We start from the raw sequence: 13,455 nt of genomic DNA on the forward strand, positions 1-13,455 counted from the left end.
TACCTTATTTCCCCTAAATTAGTTCCTCAAATTTCTCCTCCCTCTGATTTCTTACAGCATTTTAGTTACGCAGTTCTCATGACACTCTCTACATTCTACCCAGCATTATATCTAGCAGTATTATCTCCCATATTGCATGATAACCTCCTGGGACCCTGGCTCATTCATAATGCCTACTGATATGTATATCCTTAGAACCTTTATCAAAGTACTAAAATATTGGAAAACCAAGTGATTAAAGAGAAAAAGGACATATACAGTTTCTGTACCCTTTCCAGAGAGTACTTGTCAAGCCAATTGAGAAAAATGACTCAATTCCATGGTACTTTCCCTCCTCTCTTTCTTTTATGTACCTTTTAGTTAACTAAACTTCCTTTGCTACAGAATTCAATACTTTTTTTACACTCTTTAGAATTCAACTGAAATACAAGATAGATAAAGGGACAGACAAGAAAGGTTTTATATTATAATTCTTAAGTGGCTGGTTAACATTCACAAGCAACAGAGTGGTTTTCTTTCTTCTTTTTTTTTTTTTTTTTTTGTATTTTCCTTAAGTGAGAAGCGGGGATGCAGAGACACAGACTCCCACATGTGCCCAACCTGGATCCACTTGGCAAGCCCACTAGGGGGTGATGCTTTGCGCACTTGGGGCATGGCTCTGTTGCAACTGGAGCTATTCTAGTGCCTGAGAAGAGGCCATGGTGCCATCCTCAGCAGCTGGGCCAACTTGCTCCAATGGAGCCATGGCTGCAGGAAGGGAAGAGAGAGAGAGAGAAAAGGAAGAAGGGGAGGGGTGGAGAAGCAGATGATCACTTCTCCTGTGTGTCCGACTGAAATCGAACCCGGGACATCCACATGCCAGGCTGATGCCTACCAGTGAGCCAACCAGCCAGGGCCCAGTGGTTTTCTTAACTAAAGAAGTATTACCTTCTAATTTTCTTAGAAAGTTTGGTTCAGTTTTATTCTTCATGGTTATTGAATCAGTAATAAGTTCAGAACTCTTCTCATCTGACACCAGCATTTCCTTGGAATGAGTATTTTGAACAGCCTATGTGAAAATAAGAAATCAAATAATAATCTCATAAACAGTTGTAGTACTGATTTACCTTATCATTCAATATACTAAAGTCTCATCAATGAAAATATTGCTAGGAAAATTATCTATGGTTATCAGTTGTGGACTCACAAACTCCAAGCAAAGAATAACTTCTTAAATTATAAACTAGAGAAATAGGAATAACTATGCCTATAAATTTGACCTATTTGCTTTGAATGGACATATGAATCATTTGCTAAAATATATTCACTTAAAAGGTGAGGTTAGAAAGTTTGAATCAACATAAAACATGCCTCATTATTTGGTTACTATGATCGTATGTTATTACCAAAAACAGCATTGTTAGAAAAAATTAAGATGTGTGTGAGTCTAAGACAGTAGTTATTGTAAATCTAGAAAGTAAAATTTTAACAAAACTGACTTTTTCTCTAAGACAGTTGTGATTAGATAAAATCATTATTTTAAAGTATAGATCACGAGAGAGGAATTATAAAGAATGTACAATAGAAAAGACCCACATTGTGACATCACAGGTCTAATTCAAGTACTGTAAGAATAGTTATTAATATAATAGTATAATATAATGGTTATTAATATTATCCCTAAAAATCAGTGGACCAAAGACTAAAACTTTCCTGTCTTTCAAGTTCACAGTTTCTCTGCCATACCAGCACATCAGATTAAGCACTCACCTCTGCCCATCACAATCTATTCTTGCATTTTTGTCTAAGATGTCCTGCCAGATCATATAATTAAACACCCCAAGAAAGTAAAGCTGGGGAGAATAGCTCCTCCCAGCTATTCCCAAACCCAGGCCATTGAATCCTCTTACACATGCATAAGAAGTGTTACTTCATTTATTAAGGAGATAGTTGGCCTCTACCACCTCAATCTTAAAGAAGGAGTTTAGGATTTCTGTACCACTTCCCATTAGTGGTCCTATATGTCTGGGGGCTTCAGAAACACTATTAAAGATGTCGTATAAACTACGAGTTGCCTTTTGCAGGAAAAGCTCCATGAATCCTGGCTAGATACCTTTATTCCATATCAAAAGTCAAAAATGAAAATACCTTTAAATTTCTTAATTCGCAGGAATCATTTCCACTTGATTTAGATCCAGGCACAATCACCTCTTGGCATTCTGTTCTAGAGATCTGTCTATTGCCCACAAAACAAAATAAATTTTAATGTTTAGTATAAAGTTAATTTTTTCAATATATAATTTTTCCATATTATAGTTGACTTTTTAAACTACATATATTTTTTAATTGAAAAAGTCCCTTAAGAAGATTTTTTAAAATAACATGATTCTAACACAAATGTAATTAAGTTAGGTATTGAGTAATGACAAAAGTGATGGAGCTTAGGTGATTGCATACTTCATTATGTACTAAGTAACAACTGGAATTAGGGTGTGACTGTGGGAAAGGAGAAGGGAACAGCAATATGTAGGTGAAACTACACTTCAGACTGTAAATAGCTTAAGGATAAGAACTAGACCATAAACCACTCCGTAGGCCTCCACAGTGCCTAGCATACAATCTATCATAATAAGCAAGAAAATGACTTGTTGGTTTTTATTTTTATTTTCTTGGAGTGTTAGAAACTCGCCTTTACTCTTCAGCTAGGTGACTGAAATGAAGATGACAAGATAATAGTCATAACATTCTGGATCTTAACCTGACAACTAAAATGGTCTTTCATTGTTAAATGTAGTTGAGCCCTAAGTATAATAGGAATTTAAGTATAGAAAACACCAACTAAAAACAATCAGTTGTGTTTCTAAAGTTTACTTGACAAATGGTTCTCAAGAATCCAAGGAGACTTTTCTGGTAGAAATACTGTTATATAGTGATTAGAATGAATAATTTTTTAGACCAGAAAATACTCCCCTAGCTACACTAGAACACTAGATACCCGCTTCTTTAAAGGGAATAAACACCCAAGCTAAAGGAAGAACACATTGGATGTAATAGACAACATTTATATCTACTATTCTGCCCCACTTCTTGACGCCCTCACCTCTGAAGCAACTGAATAAATTAGTCACCCTTCCCACTGATAGATGGTCTTCTCCTTGAATTAGCTGGAGAAGAAATTATTCCCAGACTTCCTTCACCTGTGCTATGGAGACTTCTACATACACTTTAGGAAGAAACTCTTAAGTGAGAAATGTTCAGAAAACAAGAATTTGAGGATATTTGCAGTCATTTAAGCTTCAGGTTATCTTCATGGTTTTTCCTATTTCTCATTTTGTAATACTTCCTTTAATTATTATTTTTAATGAGTGAAAAAGCAAAATAAAGTCAAATTTCCTACTTGTTCCTTTGTCCCTGACATTAAGAGACTCAGCAACATTTAATATTAAATAAAAATTTAATCATAATAATTATTATGCAGCAAAAGACTAAGATTATTCTGCCATCAATCCCAAAACATTGAAAAAAAGGAAAAATTTAAAAGCCAAACATACCTTTTTGTAAAACTTGGAACAACTGAGCCATCAGTCTCCTCATGATAATCCGGGCTATTCAGAAGGTTAACTGGGACTCTTCCAAAGGGGCATGACTAAAAATGTTTTGGAAAATTAAGTAACCAACTAGGAAATAAACAAGATCTCACCACTACCACCTAATCAAAGTAGATTAAAACTAACTTACCAGTTTAGCTTTGTTCGTTTGTTTTAAGGGTTTTCGATGACTTATGTCTGTATCCTGAGGGGGAATGTTCTCTCTAAAAAAAAGAAAATACCCGCAAGTTTTAAAAGAACAATATTAATATATGTATTTCCATTAAGTTCTAAACACTGTTATCACTCTCTTACGAAAATATGTATTTAAATATATAAATAATACAAATGTATGATGAATATTTAAGAAGCTGAATCAATTTCCTCACCCATATAAAAATCTGGCTTTTGTAGTCTGTCCTCTGGATTCACAGCTGATGCTCCTATTCTGCAAATGCCCAACTGAATTGGGGAAGGATTCTTGGGCACTTAATACTGTAGAGGCTGTAAAAATTTTCAAACTGTGATTAAATTTGTAAAGACATAATACACAAAAAAATAATCTCACAAATAAGAATACTTAAAGTCAATTCATAGATCTGTCCCTACATAAGATACAGATAGGAAGATGTTCTCAAGATAACTGTCTAACTATATTTAATAACTATTTCATAATTACATAATTATTTCTCCAGAGTTAAGAATAGGCTCTATTTCTAAAGCAAAAAATAATTCTCCTGTTTAGACTGACTTTGTAATATGTTACCAGTGAAAGTGTGAGCAACAGAATATCCAACATAATAGTAAAGACTATTACTTCTAAATGCCTCATTGCCTTTAAATCTGAAATTTAAACTTAGACTGTTACCATTCTATGTAAATGATATTTTTCTATAAAATATTATCTTTTTTTTATGGGAGAGAGAGTGACAGACAGAAGGAGAGAGAGATGAGAAGCATCAACTTGTTGTTGCAGAATTTTAATTGTTCATTGACTGCTTTCTTGGGGGGGGGGGGGCTTCCAGCCGAGCCAGTGACTCCTTGCTCAAGCCAGTGACCCTGCGCACTAGCTGGCGACCTTGGGGTTTCAAACCTGAGTTCTCTGCATCCCAGGCCAATTTTTTATCCACTGCACCTCCACCTGGTCAGGCTATCCTTAATTCTTTTTCACAAGTAGTCAACTCTGAAAAGTATTTGCACACATTAATACATTTTACCTGATAAACTCTTCTTTTCTTCTTCTGAAAGCAGCTGCTTTTTTTGGAGGTCTAAATTCTGAATGGCAAGTTTCAGCATTTGTACTGGTACTGCTCCACATTCTACAGCTTTATGAAGAAGTTGTTTACTTTTTTTGAAATTGCCTAACAAAATAAGGAGAAAAAAAGAGAAAGATTGTTATTTTTAATGCAGCTGTCTTCTCTCCAGATTCTTATTCATTGGGACCTTGAAAAAAAAAAATTGAAAGCTTCAGGCAAAAATACTCATTCCAAGGCTCTTGAGCTTTATTTCATAAACAAATAAGGAATCTCACTTGATAAACAATACATTTCAAATAGTTTACTTTTGTAACATATAACTGATGTAACTATGTATTAGTGTTCAGAAGCAAAAGTATAAAAAGCAGTTATAGGCCTTGGCCAGCTGGCTCAGTGGTAGGGCGTTGGCCTGGCATGTGGATGTCCTGGGTTCAATTCTCAATCAGCGCATATAGGAGAAGTATCCATCTGCTTTTCCACACTTTTTCCTCTCTCTCTCTCTCTCTCTACCCCTCCTGCAACCACGGCTGGATTGGAGCGAGTTGGCTCAAGACGCTGAGGATGGCTCCAAGGCTTGTGCCTCAGGCACTAAGACAAGCTGGATTGCTGAGCAACGGGGTAAAGCCCCAGATGGACAAGGCACCCCCCCCCCCCCACAGTGGGCTTGCTGGGTGGATCCTAGTCTGGGCCTATGCAGGACTCTGCCTCTGCCTCCCCTCCTCTCACTAAATAAAAAGAAAACCAAAAAAAACCAAAGCAATTACCAAGTGGGGACCCCAAAGGCCAACGAGAATACCTAGAACCTTCAAGGAATTTAGTAAAAAGGAAAACTAAGCCCTCGATACTATAATAGTCCCAAAAGCATCACTGTGTTACGATGCAGTAATAATAATCATTCATAATGACATTTAGTATTAAGAAAAGGTTGACATCTTTTGCTGAAGGGTATCCTCCATGAAAAGGATTCTTGTAAAAAAAATAAAAGTGATGATAAAACTTTCTGTCTTAGCTACACCACCCCCAAAAATGCAAAAATAACTACCACAATTGCCTTTGTGAATACAGATAAATTGCCAAATTTTATTTCAACTGCAAATTTATCTAATCTGTTTAGTCTATTTTGTTTGTAAATACTAAAATGCATACATTACATATCTTATAGAATCTAATCAATATTTATGGGAAACACTGAGCTATGCAATGAACTTTGCACTTGAAGTATAAAGATAATTAAGAAAAGTCCTCTAGCTTCAGACTGTTTATAAGTTTTAAGAATATGAATATTTGATAGTGGTTAAGTCCATATTTATTAAGAGTAGTGATAAAATTTCATACATTAAACATTTTAGGATATCAAAAAAAAAAAGGCTTAGGTAATCAGTAATTAGGAAGCTTACAGATCCCTATGACAATTTGATAAAAACTATGGAATGCCACCCAGTCCTATAAACATACACATACATACCGAACTGCATGTCAGATGTTACATATTTCCTGAAAGCCTAGTCATCAACCCTTCAAAATAATTATAATTTTGGCCTTGAGGTTACTACTACACTGCATTGGTACAAATAATGTGCACTTTTTTTTCACACATCACAATTTGAGATTTTCAATATTTATGTGTTCTAAAGATGTCAAGTTTATAGCTGTTATTGATAGGCCATTATGCCTCAAAAAACTCTTAGGTAGAAGACAGAGAGTCTTAAAGGGCTGGCCAAACGTACTTTAACAAGAAAGGAGTTTGTACAATGCTTTTCTCCAGCCTCAATCCTAGAGAATACTCTTCAGTGACTGAGCCCTGCTTTGGGCACTATCATGGGCATTCGGGCTGAGCCAAACCAACAGTGACAATGTGTGTATCTGGTGGTAAATGGCATCAGGAATGGAGCAGAAACAAGGCTGAGGGAAAAGAGAAACACTTGGTCAAGAGGATAGACTGCGAGCAGATTCAGAGGCCCCAGAAAATGAGAAAGAGGAAAGACTATCAACGGCCAGGCTAAAAATGTATGAGAAAGAGATCGCCCTGGTCCTGTCCAAAAAGTCCTGAATATGAAAAGCCAGATGAGCAAGACATAAAAAATAGATTCTACAACAGTTTATTTTAAGGGGAACTACCAATGAGTGCTACAATTATAATTTAATCTATATTTCAGTGCTATGAAACCATGGCATAAGAAAAGCTTATTGAAGCTCTAGCTCAGGGGTCCCCAAACTGCGGCCCCCTGAAGCTATTTATCCGGCCCCCGCCGCACTTCTGGAAGGGACACCTCTTTCATTGGTGGTCAGTGAAAGGAGCATAGTTCCCATTGAAATACTGGTCAGTTTGTTGATTTAAATTTACTTGTTCTTTATTTTAAATATTGTATTTGTTCCCGTTTTGTTTTTTTACTTTAAGATATGTGCAGTGTGCATAAGGATTTGTTCATAGTTTTTTTTATAGTCTGGCCCTCCAACGGTCTGAGGGACAGTGAACTGGCCCCCTATGTAAAAAGTTTGGGGACCCCTGCTTTAGCTTAAATATCTTATATCCTTCATCCCACAAATACTCAGCAGAGAAGTCACTTTCTTTCAAACTTTTCCTGAACCCAACTAAGCACAAGCATGAAGTTCATGCTTCTCTCCCTGGACTACTCCATACAAGTAGAAGAGTTAACATAGCAAATATTCTCTGCATTTCCACTTAGGTGGGATTCTTCCCCCATAATCTCATCTGATCAACTTGCATGTCTTTTTCCTCCAATTCCTACTTCATATATATGATTTAATATTAGGATATGAGTTACAATGAAAGTTACTTTTTACTTAAAATTTGGACTTAACATTTCAAATTACCTTGTGATAGTTCAAACTGTGCAAAAGATATATGCACGAAAGCAAATTTCTTGCAGTTTGCTCTGGCCATCTGAAAGTAGTCACGTGCATCATCTGGCTCTTGAATACTGTAATAAAGATTTCAGAGTCAAATTTTAAGAAAAAGGGCAGTTGATAATTGTTCATTCTATTTTCCAAAAGACATAGGTACTGTTTTTCCTGTGTGTAAAATGAAATACTAGTAGGTTATTTTAAAAAATGTTTTAAGGCAGTCAAAAATATGAAACTTGTAGAAATAGGTACATATTAAAGAGAGTTTAGATTACTCACTTGTAAATTATAAACAAAAACATTTGATGAAAAAATATTAATTTTCTTACATGTAATCTTGATAAGTTTTTATTTGACCTTTCTGTAATGTAGTTAGTTATCTGTAGTTAAAATACTAACACTTACGCTTTTAATTCAGCAAATCTCACTTGAATTCGAGCAAAACTCTCATTTTGGCCATATTTATCTGGAGGAAGTGCTTCAATTGCTTGACTGTAACGACCAATCAATTTATTTAAAAGGGCATCATTAAGGGGGATGCTCTTTTTCTCTAGTTTGAGCAACAAATTCAACCAGTCCTCTGGGTTGTTCGCCATCAGCATAATTTGGTTAACAGTTCCTGAATTATCTGAATAAAGGAAAGAAAATATGCCACAACAAAAGAATGACATAAAAACAAATGTCAAACTGCACGTTTCTTTCAAATTAGTTATATTCTCAACATCAATATACATAAACTCCTTAAAATATTTTTAAAAATACTTTAATAATTTGTGTTAATATAAGCAACTTATTTATTGCATAGATATCTTTTATGAGGCTATATTTTACTATAAAAGGTTATATATTTTGAGGGAAGAAAAAGTTGGGAAACAAATGTTTTTTAAAAGTAGCCTTAGGCCCTGGCCGGTTGGCTCAGTGGTAGAGCGTCAGCCTGGCGTGCAGGAGTCCCGGGTTCAATTCCCAGCCAGGGCACACAGGAGAAGCGCCCATCTGCTTCTCCACCCCTCCCCCTCTCTTTCCTCTCTGTCTCTCTCTTCCCCTCCCACAGCCAAGGCTCCAATGGAGCAAAGTTGGCCCAGGTGCTGAGGATGGCTCTGTGGCCTCTGCCTCAGGCACTGTAATGGCTCTGGTTGCAAGAGTGACGCCCCAGATGGGCAGAGCATTGCCCCCTGGTGGGCATGCCGGGTGGGCGCATGCGGGAGTCTGTCTGACTGCCTCCCCGTTTCCAACTTCAGAAAAATACGAAAAAAAAAAAAAAAAAAGTAGCTTTAAAAAACCGTAAGTAGTCTTAAGAACATTTTATGCTGCAACAGTATTTTATTTTAGCATCCTAACTATTCAAAGAAAATCTAAGCCTCTCCCACCAGTACCTGTTTCCAACTTTCTTAGAAAATTCATTAATGACTTTTTAATTAAAACTTGGAAACTTACTACCCCAGTCTTACTGTAATCTTGTTATCTAATATTATCTCCATATACTTAAAACTTACTTTTAAACAAACTAAATAAAACCAGTTTAGAAAAGATAAGCAACCGATACGGTCATTTTCTTTTCTTTCCAAGGTACCCATATATCTCCATAATTTTCAAGTGGTAATTTATTTTTTACTTTCTTTGGTGTTAAATGTTTTTGAAAAGATAGTTGAGTGTCAGTCTCCTATTTATAATATTTTAGTCATTACTAAACATTAAAAAAAATTTTCTCAGAGAAACTGTCATTCCTTCCATTGGTTTCAGTACCTTCAACAAGAGCTAAATCTTTACGTTTGCACACATGACCACGTATCTCTCTTTCCTACTAAAACATAGCACATTCATAATTTTGTTCTATTATTTTAAATTTAATCTGCTCTGATTTTAACTTCCAATTTTACCTTCCACCGCTTTCCCAACAAATAAGTCTGCAAGATGTTGTCAAAGCCGTGTCTTTGCAAATCTAGTCCTCATGCCTGAGTACCCATTCTACCTCCATTCTACTCGAAGCATTCGAGTGTTAGCATTGTTTATTGTGTTAGCATTCATCTGCTGCCAAACATATATTACATGTAGCATAGTGGTTCATAAGTTTTTCTCATCTAGAAACCATGATTTTAAGCATCTTTGAGTCTTCCTCAATTAATTAATGTTATGCATCCCAATGAGTAAATTTAGGATTTTAAATAAGGACTCATCTACCTTGGTGCACAAGCTTTAATAGTGCTTTTTAAATACACATAAAAGGTACAATGGCATTCTATTAAGAGTTTGCTTAACATCAAAATAACTAGTTTCAAGTAAATATGAACTGTTTTCAGATTACAGGTTCTTCCATTTATCTTTAATATTCCATCCATTTAATAGTCAGTATACATATGATAAACTTTTCTAAAGGTCACTTTTAAAATGACCTCAACAATCTGAAATGTAGGCAATTAGACTTCTGAGCTGATACATTTCTAAAAGGTTGGGTATTAAAATTTAGGCACGTTCCCTCACTCATCATTCAATAAATATTTAAGTGTCTACTACATTCCAGGCACCATTCTAAGGTGTGTAGATATAACAAAACAGATAAAAACCAAGCCCTCATGGAGCTCACATTCTAGTGGAGACAGACAATAAATACATAAGTAAGTCAGATGAAGGTGACTACTGCTATGAATAAAAACAATAATAGGAAAGAGAGATAGGGGACAGACTCTCGCACTCCAGGAAATTATTTTATTTTATTTAGTTATTTTATTAGAGAGAGAGACAGACAGACAGGAAGGGAGGGAGGGAGACAAGAAGCATCAACTTGTTAGGGCACTTTAGTTGTTCACTGATTGCTTTCTCTATGGGGGGGCGAGGGGGACGCTGCTCCAGCTGAGCCAGTGACCCCTTGGTCAAACCAGCAACCTTGGGCTCAAGCCAGCGAACCTGCACTCAAGCTGGTGAGCCTGTGCTCAAGGTGCAACCTTGGGTTTTGAACCTGGGTCCTCAGTGTCCCAGGCTGACACTCTAACCACTGTGCCACCACCTGGTCAGGTAGGAGGTTACTATTTTAAATGTGTGCATCAGGAACAGCCTTGTTGAGATGATATTTGAACAATGACCTGAAGGAGGTAAGAATGAGAATGAGCAGATAGGCCCCGGCGGTTGGCTCAGCAGTAGAGCATTGGCCTGGCAAATAGAAGTCCTCAGTTCTATTCCCAGTCAGGGCACATAGGAGAAGCAACCATCTGCTTCTCCACTTCTCCCCCTTCTCTCTCTCTCTCCCCCTTCTGCAGCCATGGCTTGAATGGTGCGATCAAGTAGGCCAGGCTACTGAGGATGGCACCATGGCCTTGCCCCAGGTGCTAAAATATGAATGAAGCAGCAGCCTCAGATGCACAGAGCATCGCCTGGTAGGAGGCTTGCCTGGTGGATTCCGGGTTAGGGCACACGCAGGCGCCTGTCTCTCTGCCTCCCCACCTCTCACTTAAAAAGGAAAAAAAATAAAGAACGAGCAGATACCTGGGGAGTGGTGTTCACAGCAGAGGGCAGGCAAGAGAAAAGGCACTGGGTAAGAGCTGGTCTAGCACATAAAGAGAAACAGAAGGGAAGCTGCTGTGGCTGGAACAGTGAGCGAGGAGAACAGGAAGAAAAGGGCAGCCTGACCTGTGGTGGCGCAGTGGTAAAGTGTCCACCTGGACTGCTGAGGTCGCCGTTGGAAACCAGGCTTGCCCGGTCAAGGCACACACAGGAAGCAACTTCGATGCTTCCTGCTACCTGCCCCCCAACCTCCTCTCTCTAAAATGAATAAAGAAAAAAAAGAAAAAAAAATGCCAAGCCAATAACAAGAAGAGTCTCCAAATCAAAAATTGAGTATTTGATTCTAAATTTATACATAATTTTATTAAAATCAGGGAAGCTTCCTCAATTTGCAGCTAAAAGGGAATGAAAAAAAGTAGCATATCTATTGAGAGCAAGCATATTAGTAGAAATAACAGCTGACAATAATGGAAGAGTTAAGAACACTACATCTGAGTACATTTTAATAAAGGATAAATTTCCTTTTTTTCCCACAAAGCAGAAATATTTCCACACAAAAGGGTCAAAATATAGAGCATGTGTACAATACCCTCATTAGTAAGTACCAATTACTGAGGAAATTACATTATGTGAACTACAAAGGGTAACACTTTATTCCTTTACCTTAGGGCACCCAAAGAAAGAAACTCACCTGTGCTGTCAGAAGAGGCTTTATTCAAGCTTAGCTCATCAGTAAGGTCTTCATTTTTAAATTTATTTTTAAAATCTCTTACTTTGTTGATTATTGAATCAATTGTCAATTCTCTGCCACTTAAATCCTCGACCTCCATTTCTGAGGGGAAATAAAAATTGCACTAGTCATAATTCCTATATTTACTGGCATTAAAGAGAAAAACAAAACAAAAATGTTGCAGTTAGCCTTTTAGATACAAATGACTAAAGCATTAGTTTTGTGAACACATCTTAACACCGATGTATTAAGGTAGTATTTGTAAAGCTTTGTGCATAAAAACAACTGCATATATTCAAAATTTATCCAGCAAGGTTCCCAATAGGCTAGTTACATGTTTTCTTCCTAACAGAATTTCCACTGCACAACACAGAAACTGCTGTCCCCCTCCTCAAACTTTTTTCTTGTACACACTGAATGCCTTCCTTTCACTTTTTCCAGAACAATTTTCTCTGGGTCACCTGCAAATTATGTCATTTAAGAAAATGTAATGGAATGTTTGGATTCTGGTAGTGACGTAGAGACATAAAGTAACCTTCTTTTACTCACCTGCTTTATGTGAGCAAACCTGCACACTTCAAGTGCTTTCAAAGCAGAATACTAACATCTCAGCCCTTCATTGATAAACGGGCTATCAGCAGGCCTGTTCTTGGGCACTTCTGGCAGAACCCTGATTTGTTCGCTTAATCGCTCTAGTATCATGAATCTACCACATTCGTATGATACCGAACATGGTGTCACATTATGTTGGCTTAATAAGCATCTGCAGTCTTCCTCTCAATCTCACCTTTGTAATTCTCAAACATCAACCCAGTAACCCGGGGTCGAGTTTCACAACGAAAAGGGGCGATAAAGTGGGCACCTAGCTATCACCTCTTGAAGTCAGGTTCGAAAGGTAACTGTCAGAACAAACCACCATCTCTCCCTATTCTAAAGCACCAGACAAGCGAGGAAGTGCCTTTTGGGAGACGATCTCAGGTCCCCAAACTCTCCCCAAGAGCCCCACCAGGCCCTCCTCCCGGCTAGGTCCACACCCACCTCTCGCTTCCGGGATCCTCAACACCATCCCCCGGCAACACCCCGCAGACTGGCGGAGGCCGCAAGACCTCCCCTCCCCCTTCAGCTCGTTTAGCCGCGCCCTCCGTCGTCTACTTGGCTGAGCCGCCTCCGCGTCGCCCACACCACTTACCGACCCGCGCGGCTAAAGCGCCTATGCACCGGCTGCCGCCGTTCCCCGTGCACCTGCAGGGCCGAACTCACCAACAGCCGAGTCGGGAAGAAAAGATGAAATCCAAACCTCACTTCACAAACACGTTTGAATTTTCCCCGCCGCTTTCGTCACGATCCCTGATTGGTCGGTGCCGGTCACGTGGAAGCGCCTGCCGTGATTGGTCTGGTTACGAAAAAGCGTCTGCCGTGATTGGTTTGTGTGCGTCCCTGGCGACCCGGAGTCCCGCCCAGGGAGGGTCCTTGTTTGGACTCCACCACTGCGGCGCCTGGGTCCGGAGTTAGTTGCCGGTTCTCGGTGGCCGTTTTTTGGGCT

The 13,455-nt window shown here is 38.2% G+C and overlaps 1 protein-coding gene across 4 annotated transcripts in view; it reads right to left on the bottom strand.

Moving 5' to 3' along the window:
• TTK (TTK protein kinase) overlaps positions 1 to 13,245 on the bottom strand; it is a 48,453-nt gene extending 35,208 nt beyond the window's left edge. Inside the window, exons 1-10 of one of the 4 annotated variants that reach the window (XM_066361348.1) lie at positions 13,173 to 13,245; positions 11,874 to 12,014; positions 8,093 to 8,315; positions 7,658 to 7,764; positions 4,784 to 4,927; positions 3,956 to 4,070; positions 3,718 to 3,790; positions 3,531 to 3,625; positions 2,128 to 2,215; positions 928 to 1,048 (exon numbers count right to left, since the gene is read on the bottom strand). In XM_066361348.1, coding sequence (XP_066217445.1) covers positions 928 to 1,048; positions 2,128 to 2,215; positions 3,531 to 3,625; positions 3,718 to 3,790; positions 3,956 to 4,070; positions 4,784 to 4,927; positions 7,658 to 7,764; positions 8,093 to 8,315; positions 11,874 to 12,012 — 1,105 coding nt within the window. In that variant the 5' untranslated portion in view covers positions 12,013 to 12,014; positions 13,173 to 13,245. Of the gene's footprint in view, positions 1 to 927; positions 1,049 to 2,127; positions 2,216 to 3,530; positions 3,626 to 3,717; positions 3,791 to 3,955; positions 4,071 to 4,783; positions 4,928 to 7,657; positions 7,765 to 8,092; positions 8,316 to 11,873; positions 12,015 to 12,950; positions 12,981 to 13,101 lie in introns of those variants that run through there. The other 3 variants (XM_066361347.1, XM_066361346.1, XM_066361345.1) reach the window with 3 other exon arrangements.
• Positions 13,246 to 13,455: the final 210 nt, after the last annotated feature.

This window comes from Saccopteryx leptura, chromosome 1 (assembly GCF_036850995.1).
Source record: "Saccopteryx leptura isolate mSacLep1 chromosome 1, mSacLep1_pri_phased_curated, whole genome shotgun sequence".
NCBI lineage: Eukaryota > Metazoa > Chordata > Mammalia > Chiroptera > Emballonuridae > Saccopteryx > Saccopteryx leptura.